The sequence below is a fragment of the Hippocampus guttulatus genome, chromosome 7 (assembly GCF_054856545.1).
Source record: "Hippocampus guttulatus isolate MCC_2025c chromosome 7, RoL_Hgut_1.0, whole genome shotgun sequence".
In the NCBI taxonomy this organism is placed as follows: domain Eukaryota; kingdom Metazoa; phylum Chordata; class Actinopteri; order Syngnathiformes; family Syngnathidae; genus Hippocampus; species Hippocampus guttulatus.
The window spans coordinates 23914792-23937927 of NC_141267.1; the positions used below are offsets into that span (position 1 = coordinate 23914792).

Here is a 23136-nt window from a genome sequence, read left to right on the forward strand (position 1 = left end):
GCGCGAGTGGAAAAAGGCCCCCAACGTCGCGGGGGTCGCCTGACCGGCACGCGATGTTCAATGTTGCGGAAAGCGCTTTGTTCCGGCCGCCGTCAAGAACGTCGGACCGTCTCGCGGCCGGACGGACGCCGGGCTCGTCGAGCGCAAAGGGGACCGTCGCCCCCCTCGGGGTCCCAAGGTCCATGCCATGTTTGCGCAGCGCAGTTCACTGACCCGCGTGACGCATAAATCCCGCGTGTGCTCTGCCCAGGTAAGAACTCAGACTTTTGTCCTACTCTGCGAAGAAAAGGATTTACTTTGAATGCCTTCCCTGCTTCTGCCCCCCGCCACGTAAAAATGCTCGATCCACTTTTTTTTTTCCTTTTGGGAGGTTAATATTTGACGTCTCGACTGAGAGCGGCGCCTCTTTGCGCGCGAGAGTTAGCTCGCGTTTGCCTCCGCGTCGTTGCGCGTGTGCACTCGTCGGTAGCGGTAGAACGTCGCGTGACAGACGCGAGCCGGGACGTCGAATTTCCGGGATGGATTCCATCCATCTTGGGCTCGGCGCGGGTCATTTTGTCGTCCGCTCGGGGTCACCGTCGAGGTGCGCCGACGCGTCGCAGCGGGGCGCGTCGGCGGAGGCCGCCGGCCAGAATGCGCCGCCGGCCGTTTGCTCAACGAAGCCGTGGCGGAAGCGGCGGCCGCTTGCCTCCTCCGCCCGTTCGGGTTCGCTTAGCTAACGTCGATTCCGGCGCGCTTGTGCGACTTTGGCCGCTCGCGCTTGGCGTCTTGGCTACTTTCGCGGTTGTCCCTTTCCGAATCTGCCATCCAGTAAAATAGAAAAAAAAAAAAAAAAGCCACCTCGCAAATGGCGACGCATCGCTCGCGCGGGGCGTTCTCACGGCAGCAAACGAGCGCTCACGGTTGACTCCGCAGGATGGCCTCTTCCCATTGGCTGCTTCTTCTCAGCGTTTTGTCTCTGGCGTCCGGCGGGGCGCCCGAGGACCCGTGCGCCATCAAAGCCAAGGACGCGGCCCTGGAGCCTCGCTGCGTCTACCGGGCCCCCGGGGGAGAGCCCGCCGCCGACGGCGAGGCCTCGGTCCCGAGAGCGACGGATCGGCGCGTGTGGGAGCTGTCCGCGGCCAACGCTCGCTTCGCGCTGTCGCTGTACCGACGGGTGGCGCTCGGCCGCAGCGCCGACAGCAACGTGTTCCTGTCCCCGCTGGGCGTGTCGGCCGCCTTCTCCGTGACCAAGCTGGGCGCCTGCGGACGCACGCTGGAGGAACTCGTCAAGGTGGCGCTCGGTCGCGACTCGGCTCGCCCCCGAGCCGCGACTGACGCGCGCGCGTGTCGGCAGGTGTTCGAGTTGGATTCGGTCACGCGGAGGACGTCGGCTCAAGCGCACTTCTACTTGGCCAAGCTCCTGTGTCGCTTGCAGAGGAGGAAGGACGCCGGCACCGAGCTGGCGGTGGCCACTCGCCTCTTCGGGGACCGCTCGCTGCGCTTCGACGCCACCTTCCAGAACATCAGCCGGCGCCTCTACGGCGCCGAGATGATGTCGCTGGACTTGAGGGTCGGTGCCGAGCGGGCGGGCGCCGGCGCTTTGTCCGCGCGCCTCCTAAAAGGCGTGTCGGCGTGCCGCAGGGCGAGCCGGAAGCATCCCGCGGCGCCATCAACGCTTGGGTGGCCAACAAGACGGAAAACAACATCCGGGACGCGCTGCCCGCCGGCGCCGTCGGCGCCGACGCCGTCCTGGTCCTGGTCAACAGCATCTACTTCAAGGTAGCGAGCGCTCGCCGGCTTTTCCTCGGCTCGTTTTCAATCCAAGTCGATACGGGAACGCGATTCTCCCTCGCTCTCAACAGGGTCGCTGGCTGCACGAGTTCCGCGAGGAGGACGCGTACGTGGCCCCCTTCCGCGTGGACGCGCGGCGCAGCTGCTCCGTGCGGATGATGTTCCAGGAAAACAGCTTCCGTTACGCCCGCCTGCCGGCGCGCGGCCTGCGGCTCTTGGAGATGGATTACCGCGGCCGGGACTTGGGCCTGACGCTGCTGCTGCCGGACGAGGGCCGCTCCCTGGCGCAGGTGAGGCGCGCGGCCGCCGACGCCTTTCAGCCCCGCCTCCCGCCGTCCGTCCGCGGCGCAGGTGGAGGCGGAGCTCGACCTTCCCACGCTCAACGCGTGGCTGGAGCGGATGGCGGAGACGCGCGTGTCCGTGCACCTTCCGCGATTCCGGCTGGAGGACGGCGTCCGCCTCAAGGAGGCGCTCACCGCGCTCGGACTGCGCGACATCTTCAGCCCGCAGAACGCCAGTTTGCCGGGTGGGGGCGCCGCCGCGTCTACTTGCGTCGTGTGCGCGCACGTGCGCATGCACGACTGTACTAACGCGCGCGTGCCTTTCCGCGTGCGTGTTGCGTTCAGGGCTCCTGGACGGCGGCGGCGCCGGCGGCGTTTCCATCAGCGACGCCTTCCACAAAGCCTTCCTGGAGGTGCGTTCCGCGTCTGTTGGGCGGCGGCCTTGCCGACGGGAGCGCGCGGCCTCTGACGCGCCCGCCTGCCCGCGCGCAGGTGAACGAGCTGGGCAGCGAGGCGGCGGCGTCCTCCGCCGCGGTGGCGTCGGGAAGATCCATCAAGTTGGACGCGGAGGTGCTGCGGGCCGATCGGCCCTTCCTGCTGCTGATCCGCGAGAAGACCGTCGGCGCCGTCCTCTTCGCGGGCCGCGTGGCGAGCCCCTGCCAACCGTGACGCGCGCCCCGCCGGCCCGCGTCCTCGAAACGGAAACGACGCGCCTTCGCCCTTTCGCCGTCCGCGCCGGAAGAATCGATCCGACGACGAGCGGAGAGCGCGTCCTCCTTTCGGCGTTCCGCTCAATAAAAAAGACGCGGCAAACGCACTCCGAAGAGTTCAAGCCGGCCGAGCCGTACTCGGTCGGCGATTCTTTTGGCGTGGCGCAAGCGCGGGGCCGCCATTGTGTCCGGGTGGCCTCTGGAGAGGAAAGAACGGGCAAAGGCTCCCGAGGTTGAACAACGACTCGGCGAGCGAGACTCTCAAGGAGGAGGAAGGCGTCGAGTGCGAAGCTCTGCAGGGTAGGCAGGGTGGCTACGGAGAGTCCAAATATGACCCCAAGACACACGCGCGCAATTTCAGTCAAATGTCTTTTTTTATTCAATTCAAGACTCTTTGGCTCCGCCTACCAAACATTCTTTGCGAAAGAAAGAGTCCAACCAAACGAGCAACAGTCGGCAGAGTCGACTCCCGAGGTGGGAGGACCAAGGCGCGCGCACGCCAGCTGTCGGCGGCGGCGGCGGGAAACCCCGGGCCGCGTCGCGCCATCGCCGCAGCGCAACGTCGGGGGTGTCCGTGCGGAGGGAGGCGGGATCGCGTGAGGTAAGATGTCGGGAGGAGGCGGTCGGGTTGAGGTGTTGTGCTTTCGCACGAGTCGGCTTTGTTAGCTTTCGCATTCTGTTACGTCGCGGTCCAACCGGGGGGGGGGGGGGGCAAAGCGGCACCCCGTCACGAGTCGCCGTTCGTCGTGAGCCGTCTTCGAGGGCGAGCGGGCCTTGAGAGCTGGCTTGGTTTTGGCACCGGTCCCGACGGGCCACTTTGCAGAATATCGCGTGGTCAGAAGAGCGCGACGGTCCCGGATGCGAGGGGGGGGGGGGCGGCGAGTGACGAACGAGCGCCTTTTACCAGCAGCTTTCCTTCACAATGTTGCCCGGACGGGAAATCTCAGCGCAAGGACGAGAGCTCCCGGCGGAGACGAGAGGTAGCTGAGCGTGATCAGCTTATGCGGGGTGAGGTTAGCTTGGGACCGTCGAGACCCCAACTCAACCGCGGCGGTCCGAGGGGGCCCCGAGGGTCACGCCGCCGCTAATGCGGGAGCTAACGGGCGTACCCGCGACTGCCGCCGACCCGTCGGGAGGCAGAAACGAAGGACGGAAGGAGGAAGTAAGACGGGAGGCGGGCGCGCTCGGGGGCCGTCGCGCGACGTCGGGCGTCCGTCGGGCCCCGCGCCGGGGACGGACGCCCGGGCCCCCGTCGACGTCAGTCGGGCCCCGTGGTGGAGACGGACGCGTGGGGGCCCTCGCCGTACGGCTCCCCCCCGCCGCCGCCGCCCTCGGGGTCCTCCCGTCCCGGGGAGGCCCCCCTGGCGCCGGTGGTGGTCTCGGGCGAGGCGCTGCGGGCGCGCTGTCCCGGGTGGTTCTTGCGCAGGTGCTGGTTGAGGATGGCCCGGAAGGGGAAGCTCTTGGCGCACAGGCGGCACGCGAAGGGCTTGTCGCCCGTGTGCTTGCGGATGTGGTACTCCAGCTGGTCCTTGCGCGTGTACTTCTTGCCGCACAGGCGGCACGCGAAGGGCGTGATGCCCATGTGCAGCCGCATGTGGCGGTCCAGGCTGCCCTTCTGGTTGAAGGACTTGCAGCAGTAGATGCAGGTCAGCCGCGGGTTGTAGCGGAACCAGCGCTCGCCCGGCGCGTCGTCCTCGTACGCCCCCGCCGCCTCCGAGCCCTGCCGGCCACACAAACACGCGCCGGCTCACAACACGCGCCCTCTCGGGACCCAACCGAATCCGCCACGCGCGGCGCGGTGCGACCTGGCAGTTGGCGCGCGGCGGGTCTTCGCTTCCGCTCGGAGATCGGCTTCCGGCCCGTCGACGATCCGCCGGGGCGCCGCCCGAGGGGCTGGACCTGAGGCGCACGCAAAAGGCGCGTCAAGGCGCCGGCGAGGCGGCGGCGGCGGAGGCGGCGCTCACCTGTCGGCCTCGCCGAGGCCGCCGGAGGGCCGCGGCCCGTCCCGGGCGTCGGCGCTCGCCGCCCCGCCCTCGTCGGCCTGGCCCGGGCCGTCCCGGCCGCGGCCCGCCCCGATCCGCCGCTCCGCCCGCTCCGTCTTGACGCCCGTCCCGTCGCCGGCCTCGTCCGCCTCGCCGGCGCTTTCCGCGTAGCGGCGGCCGGCGCGCTCGAGGCGCAGGAGCGCGTCCCCGCGGCGTCGGGCCGGCGGGCTGCGCGGCTCCCCTTCTTCCCCGCCGGGGGGCGCCTCCGGGCCCCGGGGCGGCGGCGGCGGCGGCGGCAGCGCCGCCGCCTCCCGGTCGGCGAGCGGGCGGTCCGGGTCGGCCGGGCCGATCTTGAGGTGGATCCCCTCCAGGATGCGCGTGCAGCGGTCGATGACCTCCTGCATCTGCAGGAAGCTGGCGGCCGTCAGGTAGCTGATGATGTCGCGCAGCTGCAGCCGCAGGCGCCCCGTGTAGCAGAAGGCCAGCAGCTGCTCGAAGACGGACGCGTTGCGGATCACCGTCAGCGACACGGCGCTCATCTGGCCCAGGGACATGTGGTCCCGGAAGTAGGGCGAGCTGGCGGCCAGGACCGCCTTGTGCGCCCGGAAACTCCGGCCCTGGACGTGGACCACGATGTCGCACAGCCGCCCTTGGGCCCGCAGCTGGTTGAGGTGGGACAGCACCGAGTTGCCGAAGTCCGGCACGTCCAGCTGGATGCTGCCCCAGCGCTCCATGACGGCGCTCGCCCGCCCGCCGGCGGGAATGCTGAAAAGACGCAAACGCCCGTATCACTTGATACGTCTTCGCGTCGACAAGGGCGACGGCGTCGGAAACGGACAGGCCGAAGCGTTGGCGGCTCGAGACCTTCGGTCTTTGCGGCATCTCGACGCATTTGGAAGCCTTGAGACCGAAGACCTCGGCGGGCGCCGGCGTCAATGTCACGTGACCGCGTTCGCGCGAACAAGACGCAGAGACGCGTCACGCCGCTCCACTCAACAGGTGGCGCGCGCGCGCGCACGCGCCAAACGTTTCGCGCGTCGCTTTGTTGTTGCGACGGCGCGGTCGCGATCCGCTCGCGCGCGTCCTTGAGCCGCGGCGGCGGCGGCGGCGAGTGTGCTTTTTGCGAGGACTGACTACTCACGATGTGGCGATTTCCGAGCGGACCCTTCCACGCCCTCCACGGTGGTGGTCAGCCGCCGCCGCCCGACGTCACGCGCGAGGGCTCGCCGTCAGCTCCAGTGGGCGGAGGCTCCGGGACCCTCACCGCTTCCACTTCCGCTACGCTCGCGCGAACGAGCGGCCGTCGGCGGACTCGCCGGAACCTCGACGTGGACCCTCGGGCGGACTTTGCATGACCGGGGTGAGCCGACGTGGCTCGTCTCGTCTCGTCTCGGCTCGGCACGGCTCGGCCCGGCCCGGCCCCTCGACCCCCCTCGCGCTCGCAGCCCCGGCGACGCCGGCGTCCGCTTCAAGGCCCAACAAGAGAATCTCGGCTCCGCCTACGGTCCGCCGCTGCCATTCGGGTTCGTCGTTCACGCTCGGTTCGGCGGCTCGTCGTCATCCCTGCTCGCGGACGCCGCAGCACCTCGGCCGAGGAAGGAAGGAGGGAAAGGAAGCGGGGCGCGAGAGGCGCGCGCGGGGCACGTCGGGAGATGCGGTTCTCGCTCCGCGAGGCGGCTTCGCCCGGTGCGCCTCGCGAACTCCAACTCCCGGCGCGCACGCGGGGCGCTCGCGCACTCGGCCCGCGCGCTTGCGGGAGGCGGACGTGAGAAAACGAGGACCAAAGTCGTCGCTGCCGGTTTCCCCGACCGAGTGTTTGCGAGACGGAGACGAGAAAATAAAAGATGTGCGCTCGTCTCGCTCTACGTCAGTTTTTCCCCGATGTTTACGCGTGACGAGCGACGTCCGCAATTTTCACCTTTTTTGTTATTTGCCATGACTGATTTGTAACTCTTACGCGCGTGAACTGCCGAGCGCGTGTTCGTGGATCAGCGGGTACGCGGAGAAAGCACGCGGCGGTTTCCAGCTGTTGACGTGTTGCAAGGGCATCCCTTTCTCCGTCCGCCAGGGGGCAGCCTTGCCGTCTCCCCTTTCTCCTTTCAAAGTGGGAATCCTGTGCGTGCCTTTTGAATGCAATGATCTTCGACGAGGCGTTGATCAAACCCAAGGCAGGACACAAAATGCCGGCCTGTTTTGGCTTGCGCGCTACCAACCCGGTCCGGATCCTCAATACGAAGCGCGACAAGTCACCGGGGTCAGACGATGGGATTTTTTTTTCTTCTAGTTGTTTTTATTAAGCGCTAACAAGGTTACAGAGACGATCGGTTGACACGTGCGCGGCAACGCCGCCATTATGTTCGACGAGGAAGGAGGAAAGTTGAAGGCGGTCGAGGCAAAAAGTCGAGTGACCTCAAAGCTCGGGCGCAAGCGCGACGAGCGACAAAGTGGCACACGCTAACGCTCGCCGAGAAAAGGACGAGCGACGACGGAATGCAATGGCTGAGAAAACTACAATGCGAAGCTCCTTTTGCCGGGGGGAAACAGAAACCCAATCGAATGAGGACAAACTGCTAAAAAGTGAAAAAGGCCCAGAAAAAGAAACGTTTTGAAAAACTGAGCACTAACAAAGTCAAAGACCTTTCGGAGAGTGTGACAAAGACGTTTCCAACCCGCCGGTCAAAACTCACCGGCGGGGTCATGTCGGGAGGAAGGCGCCGGGGCAGAGGTCAGCCCGAGTCCGGGTGGAGGCGAGGTCGGCAAAGGGCGCGGGCGCCACCCGGCCCCGCGCCGGCCGCCTTTCAGGAAGCGGGAGGGGCGGCCTCGGCCGGCGGGGGGGGAACCCCGGGCCCGGGCCCCGTCCCCGTCGGGCCGCGGGGAGTTCTCCGAGCGGCCGCGGCCGAACTCGGCGGCGGCGTCCGGAGGAAGGCGCGGCGCATCTCGGCGCTGGTCGGCGTGTAGACGAGCGGGTTGGTGGCCGAGTCGAGGACGGCCGGCGCCGGGAACCACTCGGCCCGGTAGAGGACGGCGCAGCCGTGCGCGCGGCGGCCGGCGTCCGGCAGCAGCGGCACGAAGAGCGGCGCCCGGCGGGCGATGAAACAGCTCAGCACCACCACCACCGTGCGCAGCGGCGCCACCGAGCGCTCGCAGCTCCCGGCGCCGGCCGGCCGGCGGCCGCGGGCGCGCACCGGGGCGTAGATGCGGGCGTAGAGCGCCACGATGGCCGTGAGGATGACGCCGAAGACGCTGGTGCAGAGGAGGATGTAGGTCTTGTGGTAGAGCGGCAGCGCGGTGGAGCGGCGCTCCAGCCGGCCCACGCGGTTCCAGCCCATCAGCGGCAGGCCGCCCGGCAGGGCCGCCAGCGCCCACGCGGCGCCGAGGAGCGGCCTCGCCGCCCGCCGCCGCCGCCCACCTTCGTCTTCGGCATGGTGAGGTGGCGCTCCACGCCGATGCCAGCGCCGCCAACACCGAGCCCTCGTGCAGGAACCACTGGGTGGGCGTCAGCCTGTAGGTGTTGGCGCCCGACAGCAGGATGTTGGCGGCGTAGGCCGCGCCCGCCAGCGGGTCCGACAGCGCCAGGTTGCCCAGGAAGTAGAACATGGGCCTGTGGAACTTCTTGGTCCTCCAGATGGTGGCCAGCACCAGCAGGTTCTCCAGCACGATCAGGCAGCACGCCGCCAGGAAGACGGCCGAGTCGACCTTCAGGCCCGACTGGGCGCCGTCGTCCCGCCGACGCAGCTTGCCCGTGTAGTTGTAGTGCCTGGCGATCAGGTCCGAGCGCTCGGGGTCGGCCATGGCCGCCCGCCCCTCCCCGCCGAGCGACGCCGCCGCCTGGCCTTCACCTCGTCATCGCGTGCTGCGGGTGGGGGGGGGGGGGGGGGAATTTCACCTCCGGCAAATTACCGAGCGTCCAAAAGCCAACGGACCCGAGTTTCGCCGGCGTGCGCAAAAAGTCCAACTCGGAGCCATTCGGCGGGGAGGCGATTGGCGCCTTCTCGCTCTTTAATTGTCTTTAAGCAAGCTTGCCAAGTGCGCGCAAAGGCGAAAGCTTGTTTTTTACCTTTCACTTGGCGCTCGCAGAGAGAAAAGGCGCAGCAGCCTCGCCGCTCCTCGTGCGCGCGCACATGAGCGCGCTCGCGCCAACCGGCGGAGGAGGAGGCGGAGCAGCAGCAGGAGGAGGAGGAGGTCGCCTCAATGACGTCAATCTTCATTCCCCTTCTCAACTCTTGACATTCAAGATCCTTGGACTCAAATTTCTTACTGAAGGAAGCATCGCATCGCGCGGGCTTATTGCAAATGTAACAAATGGCATCTTGATACGACGTGCATCTTTGCTTTTCATCGTCCGCAGCAAAAGTGACCTTTGACCTTTGCCTGACGGCGGCGCTCTTGCTAGCCTAGCGCTCGGACACGTGACCAAACCCGCACGCTCGGTTTGCTCCCGACAGAGGGAACGAGCGCGGGGGTTCGGGGCTCGGGGGGGGGGGGGGGGCCCATTGTGGCGGACAAAAGGGCCCTTCTAAGGCCGCGTAGCAGAGCGTCGCCCCGGCAACCGGTGCCGAAGTAGAACGACACCGCTTCCCTGACAGGAATTGGGAACTCGTAAGTGCTGGTTGTGGCTCCCGTTCTGCTTCGCTCGCTTTCGCATTCCACCAAAAACGCACGCAAAATAGTTCCGCTTGGTGCGCGCGTGTGTGGGCGGAGTCACGGCGTATCCCATCATGCTGTCATCTTAGAAATGAGGCCACCTTGAGCGAAACGTTGAGAGTTTGGGGGGCCGCGGCCCCGTTGCAGGTCGCTCACATGACTCCCGACAAAGTTGATTTGAGGCACGTCGCAGCCGCATGCTGGGAACCTTTGGATCATCCTTTATTGTGTCGAGAGGCCGAACGTCCGCAGCGCCTCCGAGCGGGAGGGGCAAAGTGGGGCGGGAGGGCCTCCCGAGGGTCCTCTTGGCATTCAAGCGCGCTCATTAAAATGCACGGCGCCTCGGAGGGCCCCCTTCACGGACCCCCTTTGTCACCGCGGCGCGGGGGCCGCAAAGAGGCATCGGCGGGGTCACTGAACCATAGCGAGTTGCTCGGTAAGAAGTTTGGTCGCGCGGTTGGGCTGCGCCCGGCCGGGTCACGCGCCGCGTCAGTCAAAAAGTGTCCAAACCAAGCCAAGGGACCACATCGGTGGCCGTTTCCAAGGCCAAAGGCCAAAGTGACGCGGCCGGACGCACGCGACGGCCCCCAAATCGTTGCTCCCTGGCTTCCGTTGCCATCAGCCTTCCGTGTCAAGCGGCGGCTCCTGCAAAGACGGCGGCCACGGCTAAAAACGCCTTACTATACATAGTCGGGGGTTTTTTTCAGCTAAAAACGCCTTACAAAACATGGTCGTTTTTTTTAGGCTAAAAACGCCTTACTATACATGGCCGTTTTTTTTTTCGGCTAAAAACACCTTACTATACATGGTCGTTTTTTTCCAGCTAAAAACGCCTTACAAAACATGGTCGTTTTTTTTAGGCTAAAAACGCCTTACTATACATGGCCGTTTTTTTTTTCGGCTAAAAACACCTTACTATACATGGTCGTTTTTTTCCAGCTAAAAACGCCTTACAAAACATGGTCGTTTTTTTTAGGCTAAAAACGCCTTACTATACATGGCCGTTTTTTTTTTCGGCTAAAAACACCTTACTATACATGGTCGTTTTTTTCCAGCTAAAAACGCCTTACAAAACATGGTCGTTTTTTTTAGGCTAAAAACGCCTTACTATACATGGCCGTTTTTTTTTTCGGCTAAAAACACCTTACTATACATGGTCGTTTTTTTCCAGCTAAAAACGCCTTACAAAACATGGTCGTTTTTTTTTGGCTAAAAACGCCTTACTATACATGGCCGTTTTTTTTTTCGGCTAAAAACACCTTACTATACATGGTCGTTTTTTTCCAGCTAAAAACGCCTTACAAAACATGGTCGTTTTTTTCGGCTAAAAACACCTTACTATACATGGTTGTTTTTTTTCCAGCAAAAAACGCCTTACTATTGTCACGTTTGCTAGGTGGTGGTGGACCCCAAAAAGCAGGCAGGAGGGAGGAGCAGTGTGAACTTGACAAATTATATTTAATAAAACAGAGAAAACTGAATCAAAAACAAACAAAGTGCTAACAACATAAACTAATCCAAAGTAGCAAAACAAAACCATGACTGTGTCAAAAAAGTAACATGAACAGAAACATGACAGAAACAAACATTACAGTTGCAAGCAAACAAACAAAAAGCAACGAACAAACATGACAGTAGCCAAGAGCAACAATGACCCGACAATGAGTCCTTTTAAAGCACTGATTACCTAATGACCAACACAGAATCATGACAACTATAAACATGGTCGTTTTTTTCGGCAAAAAACGCCTTACTATACATGGTCATTTTGTAGCTTCAGCTTGATTGATGCTCCTCTTGTGGCTTTCGTCATCAGCCATCGCTTTCATGTCGGATGGCCGGCCGATTGGGATCGGGGCGCCCCGCCGATGGCAAAAGTCTGCACAGAATTGATGCGCACCGGAGAGGGAAAAAAATGACATTTCAACACCCCAGATCCTCTAAAAAACCCACGAAGAACTGTCTTTTATATTTTTGCAAAACAGAGGAAGAACTGTGTGTGAGTGTGCTGGAGGTGGACAAAAGCACAGCAAAGAAACGAATAAAAAAAATGCCTGCCTATGTGAATGAGTGGGTGCGGTGGCTATGTGGGGCACTTCACCGTCGCAGTTTCCTGAAATTGCGACGGTGATGCCCCCACTTTGTGCTGCGTACGGTTGCACGCAACGTCATACAATTACGAGGGAAGAGGACTTCACAAGTTCAAAAAAGGGGGCTCGGTTTTTAAATGATCTAAATTGACAAAACACATTTTGGCGTTGACAAAAAAAATAAATAAGCAAACCTCGTCAATATCGGCTGAGAATTGAGCAAGTGACGACTTCAATCCAACGTGATGTAATTACCGTTGCGGGAACGTCGCCCCTCCCGACATGGCCGCCACGAAGGCACGTAGGTTGGCTTCCGCCTTGCCGGTACGCCACACCCGGACGTCTGTGACGTAGAGGGAAACGTTTTCATGGGGAGGGGTCAGCCACCGGTCGTAAAGCAAGCCAAAGTGACGCGAAAGCCGAACGATGGACGGCAAACGCAAATCAAGCAGGAAGTGTTTGTTCACACGCGAGCGAGGAAGAAAGAAGGAGGAGGAGCAGAAAAGAGGCAGAAAAAGGGATCGGGCCAAGTCGCGGTGCGGTGCTCTCGGGCGAGATGCTGTACCTGGTCGGGCTGGGTCTCGGAGACGCCGCTGACATCACCGTGAAAGGTTTGCAGGCGGTGAGGAAATGCTCGCGCGTCTACCTGGAGGCCTACACGTCCATGTTGACTGTGGGCAAGGAGGCTCTGGTGAGTCGCTCCTCACTCTCACTCTCGCCGCGCGCACCCGCCATCGACAACGGTGTCCGATGAACGAAAGCCAGGCGGACCGACTCGACGAGAGCGGCAAAGCTTCCAACGTTGAGATGCAAATGAGTATTGCCGCTTGTACTCCCGTCGCCGATCGGCCGCTCGCGCAGCCCCCGCGGCTCTTTCCCACCGAGCCCAATCGACTCGGATGCGGAGGCGCATCGATGAAGCGAGAAGCATTCGGGTCGCCGATCGGTCATCTCGGCTGCAGACCTCGTTGAACTTCAATATGCCCGCCTTGTCGTCGTCCTCTGTGCAAACGGACAGATGAGCCCTCAAAATTGCACACTTGCAAAAAAACAAAAACATCTCCACCTTCTGGCCCGTTTCATGTTCCGGACTGAAGTTGCGGTCATGTTTGTTCGCCGCTCTTATTTTGTCGTGCTTTGGAGTAAAGGTTTTTTGAAATGGTGATTTGCGGTCCTATTTGTCACGTCGGCCGCTTGACTTGCTTGCGCGTCACGTGAGCTTGTCCGATGTCAACGGCCCGTTTGGCGGCAGCTGTTGTTTGTGACGTCAGGAGGAGTTTTACGGGAAGGAGGTGACGCTGGCCGAGCGAGATCTGGTGGAGCGCGAGGCCGACGAGATCTTGAAGGAGGCCAAGGAGACGGACGTGGCCTTCCTGGTGGTGGGCGACCCCTTTGGGTAGGGGAGCGCGGCCGTCCGTCCGCCCGCCCGCCGCCCCGACGCCGGCTGCCTTCTCATGTGCTTTTTGCGATTGGCAGAGCGACCACTCACAGCGACCTCCTCCTCAGGGCGGTGCGCGCCGGGATCCCGTACCGGGTGGTCCACAACGCCTCCATTATGAACGCCGTGGGCTGCTGCGGCCTGCAGGTGCGCCGCTTTGAAATCTGCCGTCGGGCAAACGGCCCGGCCCCAGCCCCGAAACGTGCTGGTTTGTCAAGCGCGTCGACGGCGGGCCTCCTAAATTGACATCGGTCCTTTTGCTCGGATGGCGTCTCGACGATTTGGATTCGGACTTTGTCTGAAATGTCACGCCGTCTGCACGTTTTCAGACGGGCGAACGCATGCGACGGCCGCCGTGAGAGAAACCCGCGAGTCCATTCGGAAGCTCGCCGAGAGCACCTGAAAAAGTGGCTCCGGCTCCGGCTCCTCATTTGCGCAAAGTCTTCTCCCCTTCCTTTGCGTTATCGCGCTGCTCTTTGCGGGCCGGGCCGGCGCCCGACTCGGCAAATGGCCGCGGTTGCGCCGCGCGTCACTCGGAACTCATCATCATCATCATCCGCGCTCGTCAGCTGTACAACTTTGGCGAGACGGCGTCTGTGGTGTTCTGGACCGAGTCGTGGAGACCCGAAAGCTTCTATGACAAAATCCTGCGGAATCGAGCGGCCGGCCTGCACACGCTGTGCTTGCTGGGTAAGCCCCGCCCTCCGCATCACGCCCCCGGCGTTGCGTTTCATCCGTGACGCTTGGGATGCGCATCTGAGAACGGAGGGGTTAGCGTCGGCACATGAGCATTTTTGTTTTGCAGACCTGAAAGTGAAAGAACAGTCTTTGGAGAACCTGATGAGGTAAGGCGGGCGACGTCCCCACCGGTTCGATCCGTGTGTGACGGACGTCGGGCGGGCGCTGTCGTTTCAGAGGCAAGAAGATCTACGAACCTCCGCGCTTCATGAGCGCGTCGCAGGCGGCCACTCAGCTGCTGGAAATCGTCAGGCGCAGGCGCGAGCGGGGCGACGACCCCGGTGAGTGACTGTCACCGCCCCCCCCCCCCCCCACTCCCTCTCCAGTGTGACCAGTCAATCGCACACATCTCGCGCGCAGGTTTGACGGAGGACACGCTGTGCGTGGGCGTGGCCAGACTGGGCGCCAGCGACCAGGAGATGCGCACGGCCACCTTGGCGCAAATGAGCTCGTGCGACCTGGGCGCCCCGCTCCATTCGCTGGTCGTCGCCGGCAGGCTCCACCCCCTGGAGGTCGACATGTTGCGTCTCCACGCGCGAGGCGACGCCCTGACTCGCCTCGACCGAGAACGCGGCGCGGCGCCCGAAGGCGATTGACGGCTTGACGGACGCTCGGCCGCGAACCCAAACGCAGCGTTGCCCCCGTGCAGCTTACAGACGCTGGGCCCAGTTTCAGAAATAAATGCAACAAAATCAACAGTCTTGCTTTTGATCCCAAATATTTGGACTTCTTCCACTTCATAAAGTGGGGTTCAAGAGGAGAACCCCCCCCCCCCCCCTAAACCCTGCTGCGTGTGAAAAGGTGGCGCCATTCCGATGACAACGAAGCAGATGAATCTGGCGGCCGCCTTTGCGCCACCTCACCCGGAAAACGGCCGAATTCATCCGCTTGATCCCGCCAGCCCAATCATCTTCGCAAGAGCGTTTAACGCGGCGGAGGGGGCGCGTGTGACATTTTGGGACAAAGCTCCTGGAAGTGGAGGGGGTCGTTTCGACTCACCAGACCGCTCCGAATCGTCAGCGTGTCAGCAATCAAACTTGACCTCAAACAATCTTTTATTACCGTTGCGGTTGTGAGCGGTCACGTGCTTTGGCACTCACTCGCGCGCGCGCAGTCCGCGGTCCAATCAGCTGGCAGCGTCGTGTCAAGGGGCGGGGTCGTGACGATGAGCGAAGGCACTTTCCCACAATTCCGTGCTCCGACCTCCGGGTGGGCGGGGCCGGGACGAACGGAGGGAGGGGCGGTTCAGTCCGGTTCATCGCAATATGCCCCCGCCCCCAAAAGTTCCTCCGTGACCCCGAGGTCAGAGGTCACCGCCACAGACCGCCATTGGTCCCAGAGTCCAGAAGGGGAGGAGCCTCTACATGGCGGCCATGTCGATTTGAACGTAGAGCTGCCGAACGCCCACCTGTGCACACCGGCCCCCCCCCCGCCCAAAAAAAAAACTTAAGAATTGACGTCATCATTTGCTTCAAGTGAACTCGACATGCAAAGAAGTCAAATAAATATTCACAAGACCTGCGTGAAGATGTTGTGCGTCTGACTGAGGATCCAGCGGGCGTCGGCGTCGGGGGCCACCACCACTTTGAGGGTTCCCACGTACACGTCCGTACACAAGGTCCAGAAGTGGGGCTGCTGCACGTTGTACACGCCCTCCAGCCGCTGCACCTGAAGGCGGCGGGGGCGCACGCACGTCACACGCGCGCCGACGGAACGCGGGGGGCGGCGCCCGTACCTACCCGCCGGTAGCACTCGGGGAGGGCGCGCTCCAGGGACGGCGGCGTCCTCTGCATCAGGATGCCGATGGACTCTCGCAGCAGAGGAACCACGCTGTCGGACAAACGGACGCACGCTCGGATGCTTGCGCAATGCGTGGCGCGCGGATGCGTGCGCGCGCGCGCGTGTCACCTGACTCCGATGAGGACGGCGATGAGCATGGAGCAGATGGGGTCGGCGATCATCAGGTTGTAGTTCTGCATCAGGAGAGCCGAAACGATCACGCCCACGCTCCCCAGCGTGTCGGCCATGATGTGCAGCAACACGCCTGATGCACACGGCGAGTGTCAGCGGCAAAAGCGAGCGCCGCCGCGCCCGACTTGCCTTTGCTCAACCGGCGCCGCGGCGACCGCCTCACCTTGAAGGATCTGCTTACTGGAACCCAGCCGACGCTCGTCTGTGCACACAACGCGTCCGTCCTCGTCATCGTTTCGTTAACGCAAAAGGAGCCCGCGACGCGCGTCGGCGACGTGCGACATCGTCGCCCTCGCGTGACCTCACCATCAAGATCGTGGTGGCTGTGCCCCTGGTGACCGCCGTGGTGGGCGTGGCCGCCGGGGTGAGCGTGGCCTTCGTGGCCGCCGTGGGCGTGGCCGTGATGGCTGTCGTGGTGGGCGTGGCCGTGGCCGGCGCTGCCGTTAAACAGCGAATGGCTGTGCCCGTGACCTGAAGGGCATGAAGACGACAGATGACGTCACGCGCGCGACTTACCGCGGGGTTTGACGATGCCACGCGCAAAACGGGAAATGGCGCTCCCCGATTGCGAGTGACCGTGTTAACTTGCGACGTGTCGCCGAGAGGACGTTTCAGGCCCCGGGCGGCCGTACGATCGCGTACGAGTGTGCGCGCGCGTTACCGTGATCTGCATGCGAGTGTCCGTGTCCGCCGTGTTGGAAAACAAAGATTCCCACCAGGTTGACGAGCAGGCCGGCGACCGAGACGGGAAGGAGACGCTCGTGATGAACGTCCGGAGGCTCCAGAGCCCTCTGCCGCGTGCACACACGAGCGCGCACGTTACACACACACACACACACGCACACGCACGCGCACACACACTTGATCTGCGTGTGTGCACGTTACCTCAACTCCTTCAGAGAAGATGAAGAAGGCAGTGAAGATGAGGAAGAGTCCGTTGACGAAGCCGCCAATCACCTCAGCTCGGACATACCTGAGGCATGCACACGCACAAGTTGGAGGGCCTGGGGGGGGGGGGGGGGGCGGGGGGGGTCAGGTCATCGGGCCACGCCTCACCCGTAAGAAAAGCTGTCGTTAGAGCGCCACCTGGAGATGACCGAGGCAGCCAGGCCCGCCAGCAGCGCCGTGCAGTCGAAAAACATGTGGAACGAGTCCGAGATCAGACCTAGACTGAACACACATCCACAAGCGCGCGCGCACGAAATCCATCAACGCCAGGCGACGAGGTTGCAACAGCTCATCCGAGAAAGCAAGCAGAAACCTTTGCTCTCTAAAACATCGGCGGTCAGAGGACGAGCGGAGGCCTCCGACCTGAAAGCTTGCGAACGCGGCAGGACGGCGACAAAATCCCCCGGTCCGCCGCGCCGAAAGGATGGCGGACAGACCCGAGGCCGCGGCGCATCGAAATGCCCAGCGGGGAACGTGACGTCACACGCCGACGACCGCGTTGGCGTCGGCGTCGTCCGTTCGAAGCGCGCGCCGACGCGGTGAGCACAAACGCGCACGAGCGGCCCTTCTTAGTTCTCCGGGGCAAAGGGCTCCCTTCCGTCCGGCGTGCGGCGAGTCTCGGACTCGACTCATCCGGATTTCTCGAGCGGCCGAAAAGAGAGCACGAAAACGCTCCTACCATACCTGTCAACTTTTGGGAGCGCCAACCTGTAGAAACGACCCCAAAAATCCTTAGAAAGAGCAAAAAATCCTTATGACATACCAAAGCATTTTATATGTCAAAATAACGGCAGAAAAAAACCCCCACGAAATTTTCAATGATATTTCTTGTAGATCTCCATAATACACGTGATTTACTGGAAAGTTACCGGAAATGAAAGCGTTCGAGTAGACTAGCAGCATTCTGGACAAAAGCAAACGGAACTACCTGTTAGGGGGGGCGGGACGGAAATGTTCAGAATCCGTATGATTTGTGCGATACGGCCATATACGTAAGATTCACCACAAAATCCGTATGAACTCTGGCTAAACCGTACGAGTTGACAAAGTATGTCCTACGGCTCCAGGCGCGTCACAAGTCCACTCGGACTTTGCGCCGGAGGGGCCGGCTCCCGGCCGCGTCACTTCCTGTTATGGAGCGCGCGCGCGACGGCGCCACATACGTGGCACGTCCGCAGCCCGAACGACGCGCGAGTGACTCGCCGGGTGCCGAAAGTGGGCGAGCCTCGCAAATGTCGCCCGAGCGGCCTCGGGCTCCCGCTTCGGCGCCGCTTTCGGGCTTACTCACCTGTTGCTCCAGACGCCGTAGCTCAGCTCCACAAAGGCGAAGGAAAGGTTCAAGCACAGGAAGAAAAACAAATTCCGCGAGGTTTTGTCCGCCAAAATGGACCTGAAAAAGACACAAACGAAAGCACCGCCGTGGGTCTCGCCCCCGCGCGAGGACGACCGCGTCGGCCGTCCGCCGTCGGCTTTCCTCGGCGCGCCGCCTTAGCGCGGTTAGCGTGGCCACTTACCTGATCCATCCCGACAGCTTGAGCAACAAACTGAACTTGGCGGGTTTATACTCGTCGTCCTTGACGGATAAAGGCAACATACTTGTCTGTCACTCATGGACGCGGGCGCGAGAACACGCGAGTCCACGCGCTAAGCTAGCGCGACGTGTCCGTCCGTCCGCTCGCTCGCGCGGATTTCACAACAAAAGCGACGACGGGGCACTTCCGGCCGGGCCGCCGCGCTTCACGTCGACGGCAGGTGGCGCCAAAGGACGCTTGAGGGACGGGCCCGTAAACGGTGCCGTCGTTTGTGGGCGCGCGCGTCCAGTCCCGCTTCCGGTGGTGTTTCCGTGGCAACCGGGAAAACGAGCGAGCTCCCGCCGACTCGCCCGGCTCCGCCCACCTCCGCACTCCCGACTCATCCGATCTCGTCGCTTTCGCGATGGGTCGAAACGCGCGCAAGCTTCCGGGTGCGCGTCGAGCAAGCCGGGACGGGCCGGCCGGGCGACATCGTCTTGTCTCCAGCGCGTCCTGGGTTGGCCTCCTGCCGGTGGAACATCTGACCAGGGAGGCGTCCTCATCTCATTCGCATCTACACGGTAGATGGAGGATGGATGTGACGTAGTTACTGGAAGCAGTAAGTGCCGGAACTTTTTACAAAGTCCAATTCCACCTTTTTGCCGCTTTTGGGAGTTACCGTTTTAAAGAGTGCAGAGGGGGGGGGGGGGTGCATTTTTTTTCTTCAGTTAAAAATAAACAAAAGGAAAAAAATCATCGTCCCCACGGTCAACGTCAATGTCACAATCATTTATCAGAGTGGAATTTGAACATGAACACGGCAGGTCATTGGTTCGCAGCATTAACCGCAGAATGAAGGATCAACAAATGAATCGGTGAACCTCATCTTGGTGTTTTGATTTTAGTTCCGATCGAGTCCGTGCGGGCCCTGTTTCGGGACTGAAAAAAAAAGCCAGAAGGCAGTTGGAATGACAGTCAAGGTTTTGGTCGGATTCAGAAGGCGTCATCGTCTTTTGATCGGACGCCAGCCGGACCGCCATCCGTCGGACGACACGGGAGGCGTCGGTTCGAGCCGCCCTGCCCCGCTTTGGAGTTTTCCCTCCTCAAAGACGCGTTGCCCGGCCGCACGCCCGCGAAGCGCGTCTCCGACCAAAGCGCTCTCAGAGGACCCCGAGCCGACAATTGGGGGAGGGGAGCCCGCAAAAACAGCTCGGCGCCGCTTGCGGCTGAACCCGAGACGCCGGTCCACGGAGGAATGGCTTCAACGCGAGAGGGTCCCGAGTCCTGACCTCAACCCCGCAGAGATGCCGTGGCGGGCTTCGCTTTGGTGGCGATGCTCGCTCTCCTTCTTTTTTTCGACGCCATTTCCGTCAAAGAGAACCGCCAGACACATCGACAGGATGCGCTTTTGTGGGGGGGGTTCCTGCAGGGAACTTACTCCCGCCCCCAGAAATCTTGAAGGAAGGTCAACTGTGTTGCGCTAACGTCGGCGAGTTTGAGTTTGACGTTTGTTCTCGCAGGAAGCGTCGGCGGCGGCGTGAAAACGCTGACACGCAGCACAATCATTGTTAGCGGCACGCACGGGGGTCACAGGTAGCGGACGGAAAAAACAGCGCTCGGCCGACGTCGGCGAGTTTCTCACGCGCGCGCGAGCGCAAACGCGCCGAGAATCCCAAGCAGCTCCCGAAAGAGGCTCCCTGTCGCTAACGGAGACGCTCGGGCCAAGCCAGCGCGCCGGCCGGGAACCGGCGCGCTAGCTTAGCTCGGGTGGCGTTCTTCTATCGAGCTTTGCTCGCCAGAGTAGCGCGGCGTCGGACCTCGGTCTTTCTTGCAAAACAATCCCAAAGGATTCGCATGTGATTGGAAGCATCGAGCAAGCGCGTCAAAGATCCGCAAATACGAGGGCGGAAGGGCGGGGGCGGGGGGCGGGGGCCGGAGGCGGGGATCCTCGCGGGCCGCCGCCTTCAGGCGCAGATGGCGCCGAAGGGGTGGCGTCGGTGCGCCGGCGCCGAGGCCGTCAGCCGGTAGGATCCCTTCTTCTTGGACCTTCTCATGTAGTCCAAGAGCAGAGCGCCGGCGGCCAGCGCGGCCGCCCCGACGGCGGCCGGCACCAGGACGGCGGCCGCGGCCGCGGCCTCGGCGCCGGGCTCTGCAAAGGAAAGGAAAGGCCTTTGTGGAGGTTGCGCGAAAGGCGAGCGTCGACGGCGGCGGAAGCGGCACCTGTCACGCTCAGGCGGAACGCGCGGACCTGGTAGCCCCGGCGGTTGCTGGCGTTGACCCGGTAGAGGCCCGAGTCGCCCGCCGTCACGTTGACCAACCGGAAGACGCCGTCGGCGGAGCGGCGCCGCGTCCCGTCCGCCGCTTTCTCCAGGGTGACCTCCGGCGGCGGGAAGCCAACGCTGCGGCAGGACACCGTCACGTTCTGGCCCGCCCGCACCGCCGCCGACGGCGCCACCGTGACCGTCGTGTTCCTCGGAGGAGCTGCGGCAAACGTCGGCGCAAAAAGGCCCGTTTTCCCCGCCGCTGTCCATCCGGTGGCGGGCGGCGCCGTTCTCACCTTCCACCGTCACGTTTCGCGTGACGTGTTCCGTCCCGAAGGCGTTGGTGGCGTCGCACCGGTAGCGGGCGGGGCCTCGAGGGCGCACGGACAGGCTGAAGGTGAGCGAGGGGGTGGAGTCCGACCTCCAGAGCTCCACCCCTTCCCGACTCAGCACCAGGACGGGGGGCGGGGCTCCGTGCGAGCGGCAGGTGAAGGTGACGCGCCGGCCCTCCGGAACCTCTCGGCCCGGACTCACCGACATGGAGGTGTTGCTGGGCGGAGCTGGAGGGGGGGGGGGGGGGGGGGGCAAAGGCGCAGGGTCACACGCCGACGACCCGCGACGCGACGCGCGAGAGGCCCTCACCGTTGACGCGCACGCGGACGGCCTCGCTGTGTCGGCCCTCGCGGTTGCGGGCCTCGCATCGGAACTCTCCCGCCTGCGCGGGCAGCGCCAGCTCCTCGCCGTGACCTTTGACCTGCGCCGAGCCGCCGCCCTCGGGCCTGAAGGTCCACGTGAGGACCGGCGCCGGGTCGCCGGACGCGGAACACCTCAGGACCAGGACGGACCCCGCCATCACCGCGCCGGGGTCCGACAGCGCCGTCACCACCGGAGCGACTGACGACAACGGCGTCGCCATCATCGTCATCGTCATCGTCGTCGCCGCGGCGAGGCGCCTCGACGCGCGCGACGGCGGCCGCACTTACGGGTCACGCGGAGGCGGGCGACGGTCTGCCGGGTGCGCTCCTCGGGGGGCAGGTCGCGCAGGTCGAGGGTGGCCCTGCAAGTCAGGTTCTCCCCCGACGGCCCCCCGCCAGGGGCGAAGGTGTACGCCGCCCGGACGGCGCCGGCCCCGGCTTCTCCCGCCGCGCTGCGGACCACCTGGCCTCCCCTCAGCCACTCAAGAGTCAGCGCCTCGGCGGGGTAAAGGTCACGCACCTCGCAGGTCAGCGTGGACTCCTCCCCCGCGCGGACGGGCCGCCGACCTCGGATCTCGGGGTCCGACGGGAAGGCTGCGGCGCAACGGGGGCGATGAGACGGCCGCGAGGCGCTCATCGCGCGCGAGAGCCGAGCGCGAGCTGACCGTAAAGTCTGACGTTGGTTTTGGCGTATTTGCGTTGCTCCCCGCAGGTGACTCGACACAGCAGCGGGCCTTCGTGCTCCATCCCCACGGGGTCGAAGGTGAGCACCGACAGGCGGTCCCGCGTCCGGACGCCGGCGTTGAGCGGCCGGTCGCCGAGCGGCGTCCACGAGATGACGGGCGTCACGGGGCAGTCGTCGACGGAGCACGCGAGCCGCTGACGCGAGCCCAGCTTGAAGAGCGGCGCGCCGGGAGAAAGGTCCACCCGCAGAGCCGCCGCGCACATCAGCGCGCCTGCGGCACACGGCGCAGCGCAGCGGGGGGGGGGGGGGGGGCTGAAGTGCTTTGCGAGCGGCAAAAACATCCAATCTCCTCAAGGTTTCTTGACAAGAGGCCAGAACGCGGGCGTTTTTTTGCACGGTTGGCAAGATTGCTCGGCGCTAAGCCATGTCGAGCAACGGCCGCTACTTTGCATGCAGGAGTGGAATTTCTTGAGCGGCGCAAATGTCGGGATGACAAGCAAAGCTTTTTTTCTGAAAATGAGCCGCGCGTTGCCATCGCCAATCTTCCCCGTCACGGCGGGATTTGAAAATGAACGGCACTCGCTCGGATTCACCGCCGGCCGTCAAGAGCGCGAGCTACGAGATGAGCCTTGCGGGTAAACGCGAGAGAGAAAAGACTGCGACGAGAGGGCCAAGGAAGGTCGCCGCGCGGGGCCCCGCGAATACGAAGCTTGCATGTCAAGTAGGGTGCCCCCCCCCCTCCCTCGAGACCCCTGCGCTCAACGCTGAATCGGGAGGCTTCGATGAATCGTTTCATTTGAGCGATCCGGTATCCGCCGTCCTCATTGACGGCCGAGCGCGGGGTCGGCAACGAGCGAGTGATCGCGCGACGCGACAGCGTTGTTGGCGGTGGACGTGAGCTCGAACCCCGAACCTCAGAGTCCCGACTCGGCGTCCGTTGGAAAAGGCTCACCTGAGAGAAAGAGGCAGACGAGAGCGGGGCCGCGCGCCATCGCGATGAAGGTCGGAGGAGGCGAGCGGGAGTCCGAGCCGGGCGTCCGCCTTCGCGCGTGTGAGCGGCTCGTTTTTTAGCGACAGCTGCCGAGCCCGACCGGAGCCAGGGAAGGAGCGCGCCGCGGGCCTCCCCCCATCCCCCCTCCGGCCTGCCGGCGCCCCCTGCCGTCGGCCGTCGGGAAGCGCGCGCTCGCCACTCGTCTTGATTGACTCATCCGCGAGCGGGCGCGTTCACGCGCCTCGAGGACGCGGTCGACATCGAGGAGGGACTCGTCGATGGCGGCTCTTCAACCGACAGACGGCCTGGCGACATTTTCCCGTGACGCCAAACGTGCCACAAAAACCGTCGGCAAACTTTTGCAACCTTGAACGCGCATCGCGCTCCCTTCGCCGACGGGGGGAAAGCGACTTTGCGA

The 23136-nt window shown here is 63.3% G+C and overlaps 6 protein-coding genes across 10 annotated transcripts; 2 read left to right on the forward strand and 4 right to left on the reverse strand.

Moving 5' to 3' along the window:
• Window positions 1-72: 72 nt before the first annotated feature.
• Window positions 73-2871, forward strand: serpinc1 (serpin peptidase inhibitor, clade C (antithrombin), member 1). 2 transcript variants are annotated; one of them, XM_086116565.1, is made up of 8 exons: window positions 73-250; window positions 916-1273; window positions 1337-1552; window positions 1624-1761; window positions 1845-2063; window positions 2125-2299; window positions 2400-2467; window positions 2547-2871. In XM_086116565.1, exons 2-8 carry the CDS (start codon window positions 917-919, stop codon window positions 2721-2723), a joined length of 1350 nt encoding a protein of 449 aa, XP_085972691.1. In that variant the 5' UTR covers window positions 73-250; window position 916; the 3' UTR covers window positions 2724-2871. The 2 variants fall into 2 exon arrangements, with proteins under 2 accessions (XP_085972691.1, XP_085972689.1); XM_086116563.1 differs by lacking the exon at window positions 73-250 and adding an exon at window positions 252-330.
• A 248-nt stretch (window positions 2872-3119) lies between these two features.
• Window positions 3120-7392, reverse strand: zbtb37 (zinc finger and BTB domain containing 37). 2 transcript variants are annotated; one of them, XM_086116560.1, is made up of 4 exons: window positions 5888-7392; window positions 4729-5511; window positions 4570-4663; window positions 3867-4484 (listed from the first exon to the last, which is right to left on the reverse strand). In XM_086116560.1, exons 2-4 carry the CDS (start codon window positions 5478-5480, stop codon window positions 4023-4025), a joined length of 1308 nt encoding a protein of 435 aa, XP_085972686.1. In that variant the 5' UTR covers window positions 5481-5511; window positions 5888-7392; the 3' UTR covers window positions 3867-4022. The 2 variants fall into 2 exon arrangements, with proteins under 2 accessions (XP_085972684.1, XP_085972686.1); XM_086116558.1 differs by having other exon boundaries at window positions 3120-4663.
• Window positions 7393-7415: 23 nt separating this feature from the next.
• s1pr1 (sphingosine-1-phosphate receptor 1) lies at window positions 7416-9146 on the reverse strand. The gene is given in 5 exon segments (XM_086116566.1): window positions 7416-7658; window positions 7661-8140; window positions 8143-8190; window positions 8193-8599; window positions 8804-9146. Coding segments are annotated over 4 exon segments (1110 nt in total). The 5' UTR covers window positions 8539-8599; window positions 8804-9146; the 3' UTR covers window positions 7416-7422.
• Window positions 9147-11889: 2743 nt separating this feature from the next.
• dph5 (diphthamide biosynthesis 5) lies at window positions 11890-14352 on the forward strand. Of its 3 annotated transcripts, none has more exons than XM_086115920.1 (7): window positions 11890-12171; window positions 12752-12876; window positions 12987-13065; window positions 13488-13608; window positions 13724-13763; window positions 13834-13937; window positions 14017-14352. In XM_086115920.1, the coding sequence occupies exons 1-7, from the start codon at window positions 12037-12039 to the stop codon at window positions 14250-14252; spliced, it is 840 nt and encodes a 279-aa protein (XP_085972046.1). In that variant the 5' UTR covers window positions 11890-12036; the 3' UTR covers window positions 14253-14352. The 3 variants fall into 3 exon arrangements, with proteins under 3 accessions (XP_085972046.1, XP_085972047.1, XP_085972045.1); XM_086115921.1 differs by having other exon boundaries at window positions 11892-12102; window positions 12957-13065; XM_086115919.1 differs by having other exon boundaries at window positions 11895-12171; window positions 12957-13065.
• Window positions 14353-14693: 341 nt separating this feature from the next.
• slc30a7 (solute carrier family 30 member 7) lies at window positions 14694-18701 on the reverse strand. The gene is made up of 11 exons (XM_086115914.1): window positions 18090-18701; window positions 17864-17965; window positions 16684-16797; window positions 16513-16600; window positions 16289-16418; window positions 15934-16098; window positions 15791-15829; window positions 15565-15700; window positions 15396-15486; window positions 15175-15324; window positions 14694-15064 (listed from the first exon to the last, which is right to left on the reverse strand). The coding sequence occupies exons 1-11, from the start codon at window positions 18167-18169 to the stop codon at window positions 15017-15019; spliced, it is 1143 nt and encodes a 380-aa protein (XP_085972040.1). The 5' UTR covers window positions 18170-18701; the 3' UTR covers window positions 14694-15016.
• Window positions 18702-18860: 159 nt separating this feature from the next.
• On the reverse strand, window positions 18861-23136 carry vcam1b (vascular cell adhesion molecule 1b). The gene is made up of 7 exons (XM_086115896.1): window positions 22680-23136; window positions 21708-21998; window positions 21331-21636; window positions 20990-21241; window positions 20644-20907; window positions 20307-20567; window positions 18861-20235 (listed from the first exon to the last, which is right to left on the reverse strand). Exons 1-7 carry the CDS (start codon window positions 22717-22719, stop codon window positions 20051-20053), a joined length of 1599 nt encoding a protein of 532 aa, XP_085972022.1. The 5' UTR covers window positions 22720-23136; the 3' UTR covers window positions 18861-20050.